General features: G+C 36.5%; 5 protein-coding genes across 7 annotated transcripts; 2 read left to right on the top strand and 3 right to left on the bottom strand.

Moving 5' to 3' along the window:
* Positions 1-346: 346 nt before the first annotated feature.
* On the top strand, positions 347-5166 carry LOC131789544 (protein FAM133B-like). Of its 2 annotated transcripts, none has more exons than XM_059106697.2 (7): positions 347-454; positions 1307-1401; positions 1777-1855; positions 1965-2045; positions 2999-3028; positions 3515-3580; positions 4349-5166. In XM_059106697.2, exons 1-7 carry the CDS (start codon positions 431-433, stop codon positions 4478-4480), a joined length of 507 nt encoding a protein of 168 aa, XP_058962680.2. In that variant the 5' UTR covers positions 347-430; the 3' UTR covers positions 4481-5166. The 2 variants fall into 2 exon arrangements, with proteins under 2 accessions (XP_058962680.2, XP_066015992.1); XM_066159895.1 differs by lacking the exon at positions 4349-5166 and adding an exon at positions 4114-4335 and having other exon boundaries at positions 3515-3655.
* Positions 4677-10031, bottom strand: LOC131789543 (dnaJ homolog subfamily C member 27-like). The gene is made up of 8 exons (XM_059106695.2): positions 9906-10031; positions 8330-8395; positions 7953-7992; positions 7651-7683; positions 6786-6862; positions 6583-6702; positions 5542-5612; positions 4677-5321 (listed from the first exon to the last, which is right to left on the bottom strand). Exons 1-8 carry the CDS (start codon positions 9972-9974, stop codon positions 5183-5185), a joined length of 615 nt encoding a protein of 204 aa, XP_058962678.1. The 5' UTR covers positions 9975-10031; the 3' UTR covers positions 4677-5182.
* LOC131789539 (peroxisome assembly protein 12-like) lies at positions 9867-12525 on the top strand. Of its 2 annotated transcripts, none has more exons than XM_059106692.2 (2): positions 9867-10919; positions 11663-11797. In XM_059106692.2, the coding sequence occupies exons 1-2, from the start codon at positions 10059-10061 to the stop codon at positions 11675-11677; spliced, it is 876 nt and encodes a 291-aa protein (XP_058962675.2). In that variant the 5' UTR covers positions 9867-10058; the 3' UTR covers positions 11678-11797. The 2 variants fall into 2 exon arrangements, with proteins under 2 accessions (XP_058962675.2, XP_058962674.2); XM_059106691.2 differs by having other exon boundaries at positions 9925-10919; positions 11730-12525.
* On the bottom strand, positions 12341-15034 carry LOC131789541 (dnaJ homolog subfamily C member 22-like). The gene has a single exon (XM_059106693.2). The coding sequence runs from the start codon at positions 14910-14912 to the stop codon at positions 13836-13838; it is 1077 nt and encodes a 358-aa protein (XP_058962676.1). The 5' UTR covers positions 14913-15034; the 3' UTR covers positions 12341-13835.
* Positions 15035-15219: 185 nt separating this feature from the next.
* LOC131789476 (leucine-rich repeat-containing protein 47-like) lies at positions 15220-19972 on the bottom strand. The gene is made up of 4 exons (XM_059106596.2): positions 18970-19972; positions 16659-16897; positions 16238-16340; positions 15220-15980 (listed from the first exon to the last, which is right to left on the bottom strand). The coding sequence occupies exons 1-4, from the start codon at positions 19939-19941 to the stop codon at positions 15690-15692; spliced, it is 1605 nt and encodes a 534-aa protein (XP_058962579.2). The 5' UTR covers positions 19942-19972; the 3' UTR covers positions 15220-15689.
* Positions 19973-20397: the final 425 nt, after the last annotated feature.

Below are 20397 nucleotides of genomic sequence, written 5' to 3'. Positions count from 1 at the left end.
ACAGTTCAGACATGTAAAAGCAAACTTCTGAACCAGTATTTATCTCAGTGACTTTTTTTAAGGAAACACGCTCTAGGTTTGGTTGTACTTCACCTTTTATCTACTTTTTTTTCGCTTCCGTTAGCATGTTGGGTTAAAACAGTAGAAAACTTTTGACGGCAGGCTAGTGTTAGAACTGAGAAGGTACGGTTTGAAAAACATTCGATGATCAGTCAAACACTCAAGATAAAGAATGTATGATTTTTATTCGAGATCGGCCAAACAAGAATTGAGAAAGACTGGAAGCAAGAGTTTCTGGTGATACTTCTAGCGACACTTCCAGCGGTGTCTATTTAGAGGGCTGATCTCTTTATGTAAAGTGAAACGGATTCCAACCAAAAATTTCGTCTACAGAAACACTGTTGTCTTGCTTCCTTGTTGTAGAAACGAAATGGGAAAAAGAGACAAAAGAGTGGTAAGGTTGAGTATGTTACTTTGACAGATGGAAGACATGAAAGTTTACTTCCTTTTTTTTGTAGATCATGCTTGTGTCTGTTTACCAGCTGGCAAGTATCGATTCTTTCGATATTCATGAAAAGTTTTGGAAATACCGACACGATATCTAATGAACTACTGGACAACCACGTCCGTTTGACCGGGGATGTCATCACTTCGATTTGGATCAGGACTGTTGTCTATCTTTTCAATTATTTTGTTTCAAATTTGACTGAAATTTGACTAATGCATTTTCTCAAAATTTTACAGGCAGTCAATTATATGTGATTTTTGAACCTAGAAGAAGCAAACAAAAAATCAAGCCCATTCTGTTGAGTAAATCGAATATTTGGTTAACGCTACGGTGTCATTTGAACTGTTATAAATGAAAATGCAGCAGTTACCAGCTGATTGGTGATATCAGACTCGCGTGAAAAACTAACGTGTTTTTTCCCTTCCTCGTGTCAACCAGATTTTCCACAAAGTATCAAACGAATATTGCCATTAAATTACAACTCAGGCAGCTAATAACTATAGGAATGAAATGTTAATTTGACTACTTAAATTACAAATTATTATATATTTTTTTAAACATAAACTGGTAGATACCTGGTCTCATTAATAGCATGTCTTCTTTAGTTACTTATAATTTACAATATGTTTAACTAGAAATTTCTTTAGGTGGATGTTTTTACAAGTTCTTGAACTCTTGACCTCACTTTTCTTAATCCCATAATAAGTTGAACAAAAACTGGCCAACTATCTTTACTTCTTCGATAATTCAAACCAATTTTTTATAAGGTGCTGAATAAATGATGTTATTATTTACTAGGCATGCATGAATCCCATTGCTATGGCACGAGCAAGAGGGCCAGTGTCTTCTGGACCAACAGTGAGAGATTACCTAAACAGAAATCGACCAACATTGTAAGTGACATCTTGTTGATGTAAACTCTTTTTACAAAAGAGAAAAATCACAAGGATAGAGAAATCCAGATAAAGGGAACATTGTGATACAGGGAAAATCCTGATAACGAAAAAATCCAGATAATGGAAAAATCTGATGATAAAAAAAAAAAAAAATCTGCCAGGATAATCCAGGTTGGTGTGATTAAGGTTTGACTGTATTACAATATACATGTTATTGATGCTTTTGTTCTAAGGGGTCTTTGAGTTGAAAAGATTTCCTTTTGTATCACAGAACCACTCTAAATTAATGCAAACACATTTATTTTCTAAATGTAATAATTTTGTCTTGAACAACATTTATACTCATGTTTGTGCAACTTTAATAAAATGCAGGGAAGAAGTTAAAGAAATGATTAACAAAAAGAAGACAGGTTCAGAGACTCTAGCAGCCTATGAGGAACATCTAAACCAGGTATGGCATTTTGAAACATAACAAAATTACTTTTTATCTGCCCTGGAACATTTCAAATGTAATAATATATTTGAGTCTATTAAAATCCTTGTTTATTACTGATTCTCAGAAATTTAGAAATGAACTAAAGAAAAACAGAGAAAAGCTGTTAGGCAGTTCAGAAGGTTCTTCCAAGACTAGAAAAAAAGAGGTTTGTACACAATGTTTAGCATTCTAACAATTGAAGCTTTTAAGATATGTCTTAACCAGTCAAAACAAAAATAAAATACCGCTAACTTCTACTTATAAGCCCCCCCCCCCACTTATCTGTTCCCTGGTTATAGGCCCATCTATCTATAAAAAAAATTACATCAGATCCTAAGTTCCCCCTCCCCCCCTGTAGTTATCAGTCCCCCAGTTATAAACAAATCTGCCTATAAAATAAAATTGAATCTGATTTGAAGTTACCTTCTGATTTTAAGTCCCCCCTCCACTTATCAGTCCTCCTGCTATAAGTAAATTTACCTGTGAAAAAAGTATCACATCTGATCTTAAGTTTTGCCCCCCACCTATCAGCCTCCCAGTTATGGGCCCAGCTATCTGTAAAAAAAAAAAAATCACATCCCACCATAATTCCCCTCACTTTTCAGTCCCCTGGTTGTAAGTCCATCCACCTGTGTTTTAAAATGATATCTATTCTTAAGTTCCCCCCTCCCAACCTATCAGTCCCCTGCTTGTGAGTCCAGCTACCTGTGTTTATATATGATATCTGATCTTAAGTCCCCCCTCCCTACCTATCAGTCTCCTCGTTATAGGCCCATTTACCTGTAAGAAAAAATTACATTTGACTATATGTCCCTACCCCCCCTCCCCCATGATGTAAGTCTTCCTCTAGCTTTTCTAGTTTTGTTCGTGTTGTTAATATTAATTCTGTTTAGAATGTAATAAAATTAATTTTATTTGTTATGACATTTTAAAGCTTAGATATAAACCAGAAAATGCTGTTTTTATCAGCACTCTGTGGCTTGTTTAAAAGCCCTTTTTCAAATCTGGTTGTAAGCCCCCTCGGATATGAGCCCCTGCAATTAAATGACAACATAAAACAAACTTTTATAAGCCAAGGCTCGTAGGCATCAGTTCATAGATTTTAATCTACATTTTCAGAAAAAGAAGTCAAGCAAACGCAAAAAGAGGGTGAGCTATTGTTTCTGATAGTTTGTAGACAAAATGATTTGTCAACACTTACTTGTGCTCTAAGAGAATTAGGTAAGAACAATTACTTTCAGTTGGTTACTTGGCTCTTTAAACTCTTAGCACCTTTACTTTTTTCCCTTCCTTGTGTCAACCAAATTGGAGGCTTAACAGTCAAGGAGGTGACCTGATGATTTTAGCACAAGGGGGGGGGGGGTTGTGGTTGTGCAAAATGGCACCAGATGGGGTCTATAATTGGCCACAGAATAAACTATAATGGGGTATGTGTTCTCAGAGGCCAGTGGTACATAGCCACCAAAGTACCCCCAGGGTTTGGGACACACAAAAAAGAGAACTATGTTTGCATTTTTCATAGTTAAAAGGAAACATGATGATCTTACATTTGACATGACATTTTATTATGATAATAACCAATTGAAAATATTTCCTCTCAACTAAAGAAAGCTTCTTTTCTTGCTTTGGTTTAAGCGTCCTTCTTCATCTTCCTCATCAATGTCAACTTCTGATAACAGTGAATCAGAGGAGGAATATAAGGTCTGTCCTTCAAGTTATGGTAACCATTACATTTTGGGAAAGAGAGGAAGTCTGTGAGATAAGGACAGCTCACTGGTTTAACTTTCACGCCAACACCTCTCCAATTTTTTTTAAACAAAATTTTTAAAAATGTATTAACCCTTTAACTCCCAGATCAAATGTGTAATTCTCCTTACTGTCAACCATGCAATTCTTAGAATGTTAGTTCAGATAATTAAGTATTGGATCAACTAATTATCCCCAAATCGAAATTTTTCTTCATTCTCATCACTTATCTGGTTGACATTGTATTAATATTGTAATGAGAAATTCTGTCTTGGTCACTTGTGGGAGTTAAACGGTTAAAGAAAGATTGAAGAGACATAATCACAGATAAATCATTGTGCCACTGGTAAACTCTTTCACTCCCATGATCTGAATTGTCAACTCTTTCCTCTGGCTGATAATTTTGTGTATTCTTATTGTCTGTTTGCTGGATAATGTATGGATATTGTGAGGAGAAGTTTAAACAGCACAAATTACAGTTGAAACTGTCACACAGTGGTAAGTGATCATCCATACGGATTAACAGGGTGACCAGGAGTTTGAAAAACAACTTCATAATACACAGGGTGATGCCTAATTAAGGTGCAGCTTAATGCAGGTTTGGCTGTAATTTTGATCACCTCCTGTAGTTTTTCTAGAGAATTATAATCACAAGTGCCTTGAGGTATTTACATTTTAAAAAAAATTTTTCTTTTTCTCTTTCTACCAATAAAAATTGTGCAGCAAAGAAAGAAGAGTAAAAAGAGTAGAAAGAAGAGAAAGCAAACTGAGAGTGATGCTTATGAACCCAGGACTAAAAAGAGAAAAAGGAAACACAGACAAGATAGCAATGAACACTCTTTATCTCCTCCATAGCTATGAGATTATCTCTAACGAAAATAATTTTTACTATGAAACGATAAGTTGCTCCTGTTCTGCTGGATAGTAGTAGATGGACTTGTGAAATGTTGTTTAATGTAAGAAGTCAAATGAAATTTGTGATAGGCAGTGGAAATGATTTGTTATTTTCATCATTTTGATTTCTCATTTGGGGGCAAGGCTCAACAGACAGTCACAGACACAGTATTTATTGTACATGCCTGAATTTAAATCATGGTTTGTAGGAAATCATACTTTTAGTCCATTCACAGACTAATACCTCTGTTTAGTAATCAAAGAAACCAAACCATGTTAGTCCTCCACTTTTTAGCAACAGTTTATCTGTCAAACAATGTTAATGAGATATCAAAAGTCCAAAAAGGAAAACAAAAACTACATTGCTGTACTTATAGGCTAAGATGATTTAAATTTTTTGTTATTATTTGATGTATTTGAACTCTTCCCAGTTAATGTACATAGCACATCATATCATGCTGAAGACCTTCCTACAAATATTTCTCAACAGAAACAACTGTAAAAATTAAGCTTTAAAGGGTGTGAAGTTTCTGAGTAGTTTTTGTTCAAAGGTTTTGTTGTCATTTTAGAGCAGGTTTTATAGTGACAATACAACGAGATGTAGTACTATAGTGTTAAACAAATAAATATGTTATTTACAGAACTCATTCTTGTTGATTTGTTTTATTTATGTTTACTTGAACTTTGCTCAGCACTAACAACTGGCTTGGCCTTCACTAGCTTCCCTTCTGCTACTGCTGCTAGCACTCCACTAAACATATCCTGAACACCTTGGCCTGTGGCTGCAGATGTTTCATAATACCTGAAAAATAGGATTGTCATACTTTGACCAAATGCCTTACATACTGCACACCCTGACATCAGTATGCAAGTTCTCCATACTGTTTTAAATATTTTTTTATGGTATTAATAAGGAGAATTTGTCTAACAATCAGGAGCCTCTTGAGTTTGCCATCATTTCCTTTATTTCCTTTATCATGAAAAAAAATTAAAATAAAATATCAATTGAGATGTATACAAACCGTAAGTCACGTGACTTGGCCCATCTCTGCCCATCTTTGCTACTTATAACTCTTTTAGAGGAAAGATCAGTCTGTGATAGAAAACAAACATCTCTCAGTAACTGATGAGAACACTGCAAGGACCTCATGTTTACACCCTCACAACACTATGCATATTCTCCATGCTGTTCTCTACACTTTCAAAGGAGATTGAGAGGAGAATTTGTTTGATAATCGAAAGTTTCTTTAGTTGGTGATCATTTCCTTGAGTATTGTGACCCAGTGTGTCCTTCAGTGGTAATGTTGTAAGGAAAAATTATATACTAATTACTTGTAGGGGTCAATGGGTCAACTCTCATAATTAACTGAGACAGAATTTCTCCACAGAATAACATTACAGTATCAAGTAGGAAAGTGCTGAGGATAAGGGAAAAATATCAATTAGGGGATTATTAGTTGATCTAATGCCAAATTCTCAGAAGAAGAAGAAGAATGAGAAGAATTACTAATGATCGTGGGTGTGAAAGTGTTAAACACAAAGCCCAGTAAACAGTAGGTACTAAAGAGAAAATACAAAAGATAGTCTTTCTCCCGTCACCTCTTGAGGAGTAGTAATTCCTCAATGAGTGCATAATAAAACTGTAGCAAGCTTCAGAAAATTAAATACTCTCTTCTCTACTCATCATTAAGTTCATAATAAAATACAATAAACAAACCCTAGTTTACAATCCTTCACCAAGATCTGATGGTTTGGAGCTCCCTGTCCAGAGATCTCACCTTACCCACAGATATTCTAGCTTTATGATATTGCTTGAAAAATTCATAATCTATAGAATACTATTAGTATCAAAATTTCTGTCCCCTGATATGTGTTCTTTCCATCCACTGTATCTATTTGGCTTCTTTGCTATGTCACTAAATTCCTTTTTAGTTATTGAAAAATTTGGATATAAGTGTATTAAGTTATAATCCTGTAATTATTGATTGATAACTTGTTTATTGTAGTAAACGTTTTATGGCAAATAAATAAATAATAAATGTACATAAGAATCAATGTTTTACCTTGTTAGCCACCACAGCTACTATTGCTTGTTTGCCTCCATTACTAATAAACTCCTGCATCCAATAGTCCAGAGAGTCAAACGACAGCTTGTTTGTAACATCAAACACCAGAATACAGGCCTAAAAATTAGTACCAATTACATTTATATTGATTTTTCTTGAACTGAGGTCAGAAAAAAGCCATTAAGAAACAATGGACAAACCTGTGTTTGGCCATACAGTTCTACTCTAATTTCATCATAATCTGTATGACCTCCAAAATCCCAGAAGTTAATTCTGTCTGAAAAAAGGAGAGATCACAGGTAACTTATTAAGAGCAGTCCATGTTTAAAAGATATATATATTAAATAATGCAAAAATTTTAAACAGTGGTATCATGTTCTTTCTTTTTTTCATTCAAAGAAGTCTATGGTAGGAAATTATGTCATTGCAAAGCACATGCACACATAGAAGCAGAAGGGTCATTTTACTGTCTCCAGTTATATTCTGCTACTGAATATCTTTCTATCACATTAATCTTAAAGTGAAAGCTTTGAACCCTTTAAACCCTAAGAGTGACTAGTATCTAATTTCTCCTTACAATATCACCTCTGAATCACACATTAGGGTCAAGAGAATAAAGGAAAGATATCCAACTAAAGAGGCTCCTAGTGTTCAACAAATTCTCCAGGTCAGCATCTTAGGAAATGTCTAGAGGACAGTGTGGAGAATATGCATACTGATTATAAGGTGTAGAAGGTTAAGGGTTGCACCCTAAGATACAGCAAATTATTTCAATCTGGGCTATTTATAAAACTTTGAATTTAAGGAGAACTGAGGGAAAGCACTCACTTTTTTCCTTTATACTCAACCATTAATACAAAAGATCAGTTTTATGTTTCTTTCTAATGAATTGTTTTTGCTTTGGTTTTGCCCACACACTCAACTTTGGTGTTGAAAAAGATTTTTCATCCCAATTTCCATCAAGAGGCAATGTGGCTCAGAAAACCACTTGGCCAAGAGACATATATTTTCATGTAATTGACACTGTGAGATATCACAATAGAGCAATAGAGTTGGTTTACTTACAGTCAACGTTGTTGATTTTGTGCAGCTTGAAGCCTAGACAGTTATAAAAAATATGAAGATCATATGCTCATTATGATACAACCACGCTTGGTGTAATATAGCTCATACTAGCTCAAATCAAGAATTCAAGTCCCACAGCAGACCAACACTCAGGGTCTTGAAGTAATTGAGAAGAATGTGCTGCCTTTACTAGACATTCTAGTTATTGTTTATACAGCTGAACTGGGCCACACTGTCTGAATATCATTAATAAATAAATAAACAAGCCAAAAAGACTGGGTTAAGAAGGAGTTTTAACTCACCATAATCAACTCCTACAGTTGGGTGGTAACTTTTTGAAAACTAAAGAGAGGAAACAGAAGTGAAAGGATTCTTACTGAGATCAGTTTTGAAGCTGCTGTTCATGAACACAAAGTTTGTAGTTTTTCCTGTTGTGCACATGTTTTTCCATCAAATGAAAACTGAATAAAATTATAAAGATGTATAGTATATCATATATTGTAAATGGTTTTACAAAACGTGATTATATACAGCAGAACCTCATTAACCCAAGTCAGTCAACTCAAACCTCCAACTAACTCAAACAAGATGATTTTCCTTGGATAAGAACCAATTTTGTCTTCCCTGGAAGTTTAAGTTAGTGCAGTTCTTCTGCAAACAAGGAAACTTGTTGATATACCTTTTTCTCACAAAAGTTCTTGACAAGGCAGGTCTTCCCTACGCCATCATTTCCTATTCCTACAACCTAAAAGAAATCAGAGCTTATGTGTGAGAATTGAAGATATTCACATAGGACTATGAACAGAATTTAATTGTTACTGTTCCTATTGTCCAGATGTAGTGTTGTTGTGACACTCATCAAAATGTGGGGCATTAAATCTACTTTCTGTCATCAATTATATTTTCAATGATACAACCATGCAGAAGCAGGTTGCAGGTAAAGAAAAGTTTTCTCTATTAATCTCCTGCCTAAACAGTAATGTATACAGTCAAACCTGTTTTAAACAAGTAAAAAGTTTTCTCTATTAATCTCCTGCCTAAACAGTAATGTATACAGTCAAACCTGTTTCAAACAAGTAAAAAGTTTTCTCTATTAATCTCCTGCCTAAACAGTAATGTATACAGTCAAACCTGTTTTAAACAAGTAAAAAGTTTTCTCTATTAATCTCCTGCCTAAACAGTAATGTATACAGTCAAACCTGTTTTAAACAAGTAAAAAGTTTTCTCTATTAATCTCCTGCCTAAACAGTAATGTATACAGTCAAACCTGTTTTTAACACCTCTGTATTAAGTGGTCACCCTGCATTAAGTGGTACATTTTCAAAGTCCACCAATTGCTTCCCCTTTATCACTGTAATTTACACTCTATTGAGCAGTCACCTCTATAAAGCGGTTGTGGTCACCCTTTACTAAGTCCCAACGGCCTGTTTGTATTGTTTTCCACCTTTATAGTATGGTCACTTGAAGTACAACCACTCTAATAGAACTAAGAATAATCTTTTAAGTGAAATTAAATCCATCTTTATCTCTTTATCTACCTGACCCTAAGCAAGTAGTATTTTTTAACCAAGCTTTTGTGGTCAATTATGGCAAAACATGGCATCTCTTATGGTTTTTATATATAATACTCCTATTCTGTGGAACCTGTATTAGGCGGTCAACCTGTATTAAGTGGTCATTCCCCCTGGTTGACTGCTTAATTAACCCTTTAAACCTTAAGAGTGACTAGCATCAAATTTCTCCCTACAGTATCACCCCTGAATCACACGTTTTGGTAATGAGAATAAAGGAAATGATCACCAATGAAAGAAGCTTTTGATTGGTAAACAAATTCTCCTTTTCAGCACCTTAGGAAATGTATGAAGAGCAGTATGGAGAATATGCATACTGATGCTAGGGTGTAAAGGGTTAAGACAGGTTCGACTGTATTAGTAAACAATGTGATCCTGTAATGAATATGGGTACCAGGGCTAGAAAGAGATATTTTCAGTTGAGTCAGTAACCCTAAAATCGGTAAGGGTTCGAGGAATTAAAGATTTATCATAAAACGTTAACGAAACGACTTATGATCGGTTCGCTTATGTCTCATGAGAGGTAAGCGAACTGGTCGTCAGCGGAACAACCGTAATTCGTTTAGGACATCAGTAATCTTGGTTGCACTTGAAATTCCGAGACTAGCTCAGCTACGACACAAACCATTCGATGAGACTGAAGAATTACAGAGATAGAAGAAAGAGTAAAAAGGAAATTTTTACCTTTATCCAGAACAAAGATCCAGCAATCTCTTGCACAGACTTTGTCAAGTGCCCTGCCTTTCGCTCCATCAACACATCATCGACTCACTCGGTTACTTCTCGGTTACTCGGTTTTTTCAAGTCACCTGGTTACCCAGTCGCTCTAACTTCAATATGGCGGAATTTGCAGCCCATTTGAACCAAGGCACTTTGAACGCTCAACCAACAATATTTGAGATAGTCGCCCAAGAATCTATGGCATCAGTGCTAAGACCGGCTGTTATTTATGCGTTGAAAGTGCTGGCAAGTTCTAATCCTGACAGATGGGGCTGGATTTGGCGTTTCGGAGACGAACTTCACCTATGTTTAGAATATATTCTCCAGAGTCACTATTTAAGGAACTTTGAAGGTTCAATATCTGAACATTTTTATGGGCTCAAAAGAGTTAGCAGAACCCCTAATAACAATGCCGATGATAAACTATCAAGTTTGCAGAGATATTTGTCATTATTAATGTTAGTGGTACTTCCATATGCTAAACTTAAACTTGATCAGCTGTTTGAAAGATTAAGAGAAGAGTATGTTACTGGTTCATTGTCCTCCCATCCAGCCAGGAAGCGGTTGTATTTTCTGCACCTCAAGAGAATATTTATTTACTTGTATCCCTTCTTGCATTGTGCGTGGGAATCGATCTTTTTGTGTTATTACATGCTGTATATCTTGAGAGTCTCTGGAGTTCACTCTCCTTTACTTCATATTGTGGGAATCTCTTTACAAAGATTCACACAACGAGACATTGTCGTGCACAATCTGCAGAGAAGTCTTCCTACGGTTCCTTACAGACAGACTATGGTTAAACAAATACTGGCCATTCCATGCTCAGTTACAAGGCTGCTATCATCAGTGTTAGCCAATGGTCTTCCTATTGCTGTGTTTTCACTTAAATTCATAGAGTGGTGGTATTCAAGTGACAATAGAAGTGCTGTTCAGTCAGTAATGCAGTTACCAGTCCCCTCTCCACCAACCCAGCCTAAGGTAGGTTGTCTCAGAGGTATTTAATTTGGAGTATTTATGTAGAAGGAAGGTTTGATATTCATGAGATATGTTCATATCTGAATTTGCATGGCAGTTTATTCTCAGAGAAGCCAAAGTGTTTGGCAAGGTGAAAGAGAGGAGGTAAATGAGGCTTGTTTGATTGTACAAAACATGATGATTACAGCTCTTAGCCTGGCACTCAAATGATCCCAAAACTCGATAATATTTTGTAGCTTGAGACATCTGTAAATCTGATTACCGACCTTTCAAACTACCAAAGAGCCCTTTCAACTCAAACTCTCAAGGGAAAGGAAAATGCTTTGAGTTACCAGGGCTTGAGATAATGGGAGTAGTGTATTTCAGTTATCCTGTTTGGGAGTTAGCAGGGCTCTATTGTGCTCACCCTTTTTTGGTGGGTTCAAGTTAACTGAGTTTTAGTTAATGGCATGATATGGTAAAGTTCTGGAGAAACTGTGGTGCTGACTTGGTGGGGAAGTATAACAAGATCATTGAGTTTTATCAACTGAGTTGATGATGTAAATTGGCCACTGTAAAGAGTTTCCAAGCTAACATTTCAAGCGTTAGCCCTTTTTCAGAGCAAAATACAAAGGGCTAGCAATTTAAACATCAGCTTAGAACCTCTTTGCAGTGGCCAATTTACGTTATCAACTCAATTGAAAACCAAATTATCTTAATGAGTTTGAGTTAGTGGGGTTCTGATGTACTCATCACTTTTGTTGTAGGTGGAAGTGAACTGAGTTTGAGTAAGCAGGTTTCAACTGTACTCATCATTTTTGTTATTGTTGACAGCCTGCCCAATATGGTGTCCAACTCCCTCCACATCCAGCTCAGTGTCCACTGTGTAAGAGAGTTCGCACCAATCCTACAGCATTATCTTCCTCTGGTTATGTTTTTTGCTACCCTTGTATCCACAAACACCTCAATCAACATGGATGCTGTCCAGTCACACATTTGCCAAGTGCATCAAAGCAACTTGTCAGGCTTTATGTTGATATTGTAAACTAAAAAAATACCAGTTTTTCACAGAGTGAAAGAAATTTAAAGTCCTTTTCTTCTGATAGAATTTTGGGCAAATTTTTCCCAGTCACACCCAGTTCTCAATTATCATTAGAGACTGAAACAAGTTATTTAACCTGTTACACCCTAACATTAGTATACATATTCTCCAAACAGTTCTTCTTTCTTTTTGTATGGTGCTGACAAGGAGAATTTGTCTAACAATCAAGAGCTTCTTTAGTTGGTGAATCATTTTCTTTTGCACAATCTTAACATGTGATTCATAGGTGATATTGTGAGGAGAAATTAGATGCTAGTCACTCTAAGGGTACAAAGGGTTAAAAATGCTGTCATATGGAAAGTTAGTTTTCTTTGAATTGCTGCAAAAATAATGACTTGTCGAGTTAAATTCTGCTTGTTTATTATCAAAGTTTTAACTTTTTTCTAATTTAACTTCACTTAGCCCAATTAATTTCACGATTTTAAGAATTCTTTTTTTCAGTGATGGCTGCACGAAGTCACTAACTTCTTTTATGTATTAAGGAAAACAAACCACACTCTTCAATAAAATGTTACTGGTGCACCAAAACCTTGTTATTTTCACTTTAAGGATTGAAATAAACATCAACACTAGTTTCCCTTTATCTTTTAACTCTATTAGCAATTACAACATATTTTGAAAAAGGGAAAGCTTTCAATCAGTTTTTTCAGACTTGTATCCAATGACATAATTTTCCACAAATTCTAGACAGTCACTCCGCAGCCTGGTCCATGCTCTTGTTTTGTAGCCCAGAACAAACAAAGTTATCATCTAACAACTGCCTTTGGTTCTTCCCACACATCTGCCAGTGTTAGCCAGGTTCTCATAAGCCAACTTTGTATCATCGGAGTCAAGGAAATGTTATCTAAGGTTCATCTACATTACTTTAACATGCTTTATTTAAAAATTGCAGGGTGTAGACTGAAGTAAATTTAATTCTGATTGTTTAAAAAGTTTTGCCTGGCCAAAGAAGAGCACACTTTGTAAACCTCTTAATTTTATTGATCATTTGAGATTGGCAATGTTTGACAGTCAATTCATCTTTACTTCCTTGCTTGGTAAACAGATTTAGTTCATCTCTAGTGATCAAGCCTAAATATAATTTCTATGAACATACCTCTTCAGACAAAATTAGAATATTTTCAATGCCCAAGGGTAAGGACTTTCCAAATGTCCATCTCTAAAACCACTGTCATATTGTCTATGAGTGAAATTAACAGAAATGTTTGGATGATGTTGAAATACATCAAAAATAAAAAAAAACGTCTACAACATCTGCATGCATTTTCAGCCACAAGGAAAATAATCTGCACTGCACTTATTACAGTACTTGGTAATTATTTATGTTGGAGTTATCATTTCTCTTTAAGAAAGAAAAAGATAAGCCTCTACGTACATAACACCCTCTCCTCAATTCAGTGAAAAAAAAAACAATATACCTGCCACAGTAACTCAGAATAGTGAAATGAAGATGGTAGCCATCATTTCATGGAAACAGGATAAAATGGTTCACACTATATACTGGTGGTTGTAGTAAATGTAACTTTAGAAATGTGTACTTTATTTTTCTCAAACTATCATTTTTTCTGTGTTGTCAGTTATGGCATAGCTCATCACCATAAAAATGCAATAAATAACCTGCATAAAAATGTATGTAAGTGCTACCTTAAATTACCTTTAGAAGTAATAATTTATAAATAGGGAGTATTGGAGTAAGATTTTCTAGCAGGTGGTAAAAGAATCACAGATCACCACCCATTATTGTTATCAATAGTTTGTAGTTTAACCACCTGTTGCTCATTGTCATGTTTCTATGGAATCTAAAATATAAATTGCACTTGGCAATAAACTAATTTTCTCTAATATTCTTCATGACCGTGTTGATCGAATTCACCTCTTGTTCTGGTGTTTTTAGAAGCTCTTTTTGTTTTGAGTTTCGAAAGAATTTCATAAGCTTCTTGAATTTCCATGAATTTTTGTTGGGCTTCTTCTTTGTTGTTTAGATTTTTGTCTGGATGCCACTTTACTGCAAGTTTCTTGTATCTTCGTTTTATTTCCTCTTGAGTTGCATCTTCTGTTAGTCCTAGGACACGATAAGCGTTCTTTTCTCCCCTGGGATCCAACGCTTTAACAAACTCGTCGTAGAAATTGTCCCAGCCGTTCTTCTGACCTTCTTCATAAAGACCCCAAAATACTTCCTTGAATTCGAGCCACACCGGTGAATTGAAGAAGTGATTTATAGCGTCACGTAACTTTACAGTTTCTCCATCTTCTGTTGTGACTTGTGCATTGAAATAGAGGAACGATCCCCACAGGGAACAAATAATTAAGCCGCCAATCGCCAAGTACTGTAGCCGCTTGCATAAGGTCTTGCCCTGCGGTTTCTCCTTCCTAAACTGGCGGCGGTTTTGGAAAAATATGGCAGCAACTAGAGCCAAATACATTGCACCAGCCTCGTCCCCAGTAAGATATGTCAAAGCTATATTAGCAATAAAAGCTCCCATCAAAGGATATTTAAAATCTCCCCTCTCTCGACCAATGTTTCCAACGAGATAAACACCAACGGCGACCCCAAGAGGTACCAACAACGCCGGAAGCCATTTCGCCTCCTCAGGTATCGCTAGTCGAACTAATATGCCGTAAAAATATCCTACAAGCATTTGTCCTGAAAATCTGGTTACACTAAATGCTGGTTCTCCCCTAAGCTTTATCTTTCTTTTGAGTTCTTCAACGAAAAAACGTTCTTCGTTAGCATCGTCAACATATTCTGGAATACGCCAAAGGTCGCGAAACCATCCCAGGCCAAATACACCTCCGATTGTTGACCACCAGATAAATGCTTGGATATCTCGACCCAGATATAAATGATGCAGACCGAGCCATCCCCATATGAGCCAGATAATATACGTTAGTAATAAACTCTTTTGGTTCGCCATAGAGTTTGCTGTTATTCAGCAAAATTACCAAGATTGTGGCGGTTACTACGAAGGGACGGAAGTGAACAGAAGGGCAAATCACTTGGCGGCGTTTGATTGGTTACCGGACGTTTGTAATATGGCTGTCTGTGACTTGCCAGTGCGCGGCCTGGGGATGAATCAAAGATAAGAACGCGCAAGACTGGTTTATTGCCGTTTCGGTTTTTTTAGGTTATCGTTATCTTTTTTAATAAGGCGAAATTTACGAGCATTTCTCCTGTTTCAGGGAGTGGGTGAGGAGGGTAGATTACAGTCACTCCATACACTCTAAATATTCCACCTCTAATGATTTTCGACGGCTTTAATGTCATTTCTGATGTTTACAATCCGTCTCCAATAATCTCCGTCCCAAGCAATCTTTACAAAAAACATTTATCTACTTGGTTTGCCCTTACAGGACCAAACCGAACCATATACTGGTCATTAAGAAAAACTACCCAACACCAAAAATGGATTCAGTAAGGGGGGTGTTCATACTAAGCCAACAGAGAAAGGGCTAATTTATTATTGCCTTTGAGGCAAATGGTTGAATTTAAAGTTTAAAGTAAGTGGTTCAAATGGGTTGTGTCCTCGTGTACCGTTACACAAAGGAACGAAACATTAACGAACTGCGTCACAACTCCATGTATGGATATGAAAACAATAGGAATTCCCCCGTGTACCGGTACACCAAGACAGCCCCTACAAATGAGACAACACCCTTTTCTACATGTCCATATCTTGTTACATAATCGTTTCCTAAACTTTTTCTGGTCGAATAACTTTGACTGACTCAAACTGCAGGTCAACTCTTGATGGATAAACAACTCTGAGTTGTCCATCACTGCCTAATACTCTAACTTGTTCGATAACAAGCTCTTGGTTTGACAAGGAAGTTGCACATTCTACATCATCAACCAAAGTGTTGGCCTCCGAAAACAAACCAACTTCCAGCATCATCTTAATTAGACTGTCCATTACAGTCTTGCAAGTTTCAAGACTGACTGGTGATGTTACCTCCAGGAGTACATCAATCTTTTTTCCTGTTATCTGCAATTATATATTAGTTATATAATTAGTTATATGAATAAGTCTAACATCTTGGGAAAAAGGTTCATGTCTCATGGCATATAGCAATGATACAAACAAACATCCTTGAAAAATTTGATTAAAATGAGATAAGCAAGAATGACTCTAATGGGGTTCCTCTCCTCATCATCTGTACACAACACACCGGAAAACAAAGAAAGGGCACTTCTACCAAGTGTACACCAATGTTGTATGTATGACCTGATGGGGCTCTTTACCTTACTCTTGTCACAGTTAGTAACTGGAGGCAGAGACACAACAGCTCTACTTGAGTCTCTTAATACAGCATATGACTCTGCTCCTTCAATGAGAGTTAGATACCTATTGCAAGAAACACATAAAGATGATGTCAGTGCGAGAGTTGCCACTGTACACTGCATTTACAAGCCAGTCAAAAGCATGTTGCTGCATAATAGTTAGGTAAACCCTCTTTTAGTAACCATCCCATCCATTTCTATAGAATATTTATTCATCTTTTTAAAATAGTAACAAAATCAGTTACAAATATCTGAAGAAGCCCTGTTTATAGAGCTACATATATAACATCCTGTAAGAAACAGAAAAATTTTGTGATTCAACATTTATCTTTTAAAAAGATAAACTCGGAGTTGTTGTTAATAACAGGAAATAAAATCATACTTAAAAAGTCCAGTTTTATATGGATTTCTTTTTGTTTTCTGTTTTTGTCTCATGGCTTCTGCTCTTAGGTCTGTTATCAGCTGTTCAGCAGTTATTTCCTCTTGTCTTCCCAGAGGCACCAGCTGAATATCACCTGGAGGGCAAGCTTCATATTCCAGGGGGAATGCTAAAGGTGCTATGTCATGTGTGGCAATTGTAGCTGATGTTCTATGGTCACAAATGCTTTCATGAAGTTTGGTCTGTTAGTAGGCAAGAGAGAGAATGTTACTTGATCATAAAGGTACAGAATGTAGCATTCAAAAAGTTATAAAACCTAGGGAAGTAACTTCTAGAGTAAACTTCAAGTTTGTATTTGATTTGATTGCATACTAATCACTCAGATCTGGTAAATACACAATTTATTTTATAAAATCCTCCTTAACTTCAGATTTTAAAATATTGTTAACAAAATTATTATGGAAAAAACAAAACATATTCTACCTTATTAGAGAATATATTGAGATAGCTTGAGAATGTATGGATAATACTGTAGTTATTCGGTTATAAGGCGCACTCGGCTATAAGACGCACCCCCAATTCAGCAACTTCATTATTGCATGTTTTCAAACTGAAAATATCGCTAAAATACTTGGTTATAAGGTGCACCGTTGTTTGGGGAGTAAAGATCAGTCAAGTTTATTGTAAATTCTTTCATAAACTTACAAAAAAGCGAAAAAGTCGCATATTGATTATAGTTTACTGTTAATTAACAAAAGCAGAATTGTCGCACACATGACCACGCACACAAACAAAAGCCTTGATTAAACAAGAATTAACATACCGCCGAGAATGCAGGTCTCAGTGCACAAAAAAGGCTGGATGGATGAAGAAGGTATTTATCTCTTCACTTGTTTATTTTCGTTTTGTTTTGTGACGTATCAAATTACTGAGCACATGCTTTCGAGCACGTATCATATCTATGCAAATTTGACTTCGCTCGTCTTTTCAGAACCACCATATTTATAAAAGTCAATGACCAACACTGTGTATCCTTTTATTTGCTTGAAATCGTACCAGTAACTGTGATTAAAAAAAATTGTTTCGGGAAAATATTCGCCTATAAGATGCACCCAAACTTTGCTGGTAATTTTAGTAGAAATTAGGAATTTCTTGAAAAAAACGGTGCGCCTTATAACTGAATAACTACGGTAGGTTGGTACGTCTCAATCAAGATGATGTTGTGTGGATTCATTACTGATCGCCAGATTGAAACAGCCTAGGGTTTTATTTTAGACACTCAGAAACTTCTGTTGATCAAAATTCATTTGCAACACTTTTGGCAGTGAGGAAAAACAACACTTATGGCACTTGAATATTGCAACATGGGAAATAACCTGGCTTACAGAAATCTAGAAAAAAAAAGCTGTTTAGAGTATGGAAATCAACCTTACAAAGTGATGAACATTCAAAGGAACAATACAATGCTGCCAAGGTAATAGCTGATGAAAATACCAACAAGGCAGCCATCTGGGACTAAAATACAGACTCTTCTTTTTCCATCCCAGTTCAAGCTCATGACAATTTTTGAACTTCCTCCTTAAGCAAGAGAGAGGGAGGGAGAGAAAGTGTGGAGGGAATGTCCAGACATAAAACAGGCACTAACAGCATCTCAAGTGCAGGCAGAAAAGTAAGAACTGCTGAAAGTCAAAGGTATAGAAAACCACCATGGTGTCAAAATCAACTTCTTTTCAGTCAAAGAAGTTGACCACAAATGTGAATGAGTTCTGCCATGTTTTGCTTTGTTATTGCTGGCTTTGACAAATTTAGCCTATTCCTAACCTAACAGCCTAGCTAATCAAATAAAGTTTTTTTAAGAAACACCTCTCCTTTGTCAACAGTGTCTGTGGTTTGAGGCTAGAATATTAATCTAACAAAAGAGTAAACAGGCAAATGGGACAAAAAGACATTTTCATGGCTAATGGCAATCCAGCCATCATCAAGACACTGACCAAACATCATATTTTTCACTATGAAAAGGTTCTAGATGGTAAAGTTTAGCTTTTCACCTGGTAAACAAGCATTTAAGAAGGATCAGACTGACTACAAACCCGCCCCTGGGTATAACACTGGTTTTAACACATCCAATAATTCTCAAATTATTAATCATGGCCTACCCAAGCTATCACATATAACCCCATAGGATACTCTTAATTGCCCAAATTAAAACCAAACATCAACTTTCAGATAAGTCTTATTTAATTTCTAGCTGGTTATTAGCCATCATGACCTCACACTTGGTCAATAACTCTTTTGTATAACTGTGAAGAGGTACCTGAATATTGATGAACTTTTTATAGGCATCCGCATCAATAAGATCCAAATTCCTCACCACTGCACATACAATATAAGGTCGCACAACCTTAACACTTGATTGAGAAACAACCTTAAACTCTTCACTGTGCATAACTCTGACCACTGGGCTGAAAAATTGTGCCTCAGCCTGGTCCACAGTAACTTCATTATCAGCTCCCTCGCTGACCTTTCTACTTCTCCCTTTTTTCCCTCCTTTTTTCCCAGCTTTCACTTTCTCACTTCTTGTTGCGATGTAATCTAAAACTGCCTTGGTTGAACATTGTTTGATAACCTTAAAAAGTCTCCTGTCCTGAATCGAGTTGTCTTGCAAGTGAAGATCTTTCAGCTTAAGACAGTCTGTCAATTCTGATGGAAGAAGTTCAATCTTATTTGCATTCAAGGACAGCACCTTGAGAGCTGGCAGTTTTGAGATATTACCACTGATGTTGCTGATCTGGTTGTAAGAAGCGATGATTTCCGACAGATGTTCCAGTTCGTATATTCCATCGGGCAGTTCTTTCAGTTGATTATGACTGATGTCAACTCGTTTCAGACTTGTGAGAAGTACAAAACTCGGCAGTTCAGTTAGTTGGTTGCAATTCAAATTCAATGACTGAAGCAAATTCAGTTCTGTCAGTGTTGTCGGAAGCTTTTGCAACTTGTTGTCCGATAAGTCAAGGTGCTTAAGTTCCTTGAGCAATCCTATGGAAGCTGGTAATTCCTTTAAGCTATTTTTGTGCAAATCCAGTGTCTTTAATTTCACCAGTTGCCCTAATTCGACCGGAAGCGAAAGCAACGTTGTGTTCGATATTTGTAGAAAATTGAGAGAGGTCAACTCGAAAATATCCTTGTCCAGGCCACTTTTATCGATCCTCTCGGAAACAGTAGCACCACTCAGAACTAGTTCATACCTATGTTCATCGGCGGCTTGCTTAACCTCAGGCCAGCCCATCTTTTGTCCTCTCTTCAATCATGAAAGTCGCCTCGAAACGCGGCCGAGTTGTGTTACACAGGCCTCCTCTCATTATCGAGTGATGAAGAGAGAGGGCCCTGGGAACTCCCTTCACAGGATACCACTGACATCGAAGCATGCGGCCAAGCACTACTTAATTTCTTTCTTGACATCGGTTTCATTGGGACACTAAGCGGCTGCGCAAAGGAACTTTTGAATCCTTTTAAAAACCAGAGGGTTTCAATTTCGTATTTTTACTGGTCATAAAAATTAAAAACGTATAATCCCGTATCACGCACTGACCCCTTCCCTACCTCCGCCTCTTCTAAAATTTCCCTCTCTCTCTCTCTCAACTTTTGGCTTCGTAGCTCAGTTGTTACTTATGCTGTCACAGCGGGATACACAAAACCCAAGGATTCTCGAAACCTTGTGAGAGGTCTAAAAAGGATTTGGCAG

The sequence above is a fragment of the Pocillopora verrucosa genome, chromosome 13 (assembly GCF_036669915.1).
Source record: "Pocillopora verrucosa isolate sample1 chromosome 13, ASM3666991v2, whole genome shotgun sequence".
NCBI classification, from domain to species: Eukaryota; Metazoa; Cnidaria; class Anthozoa; order Scleractinia; family Pocilloporidae; genus Pocillopora; species Pocillopora verrucosa.
This window is presented reverse-complemented; position numbering and strand designations above follow the sequence as displayed.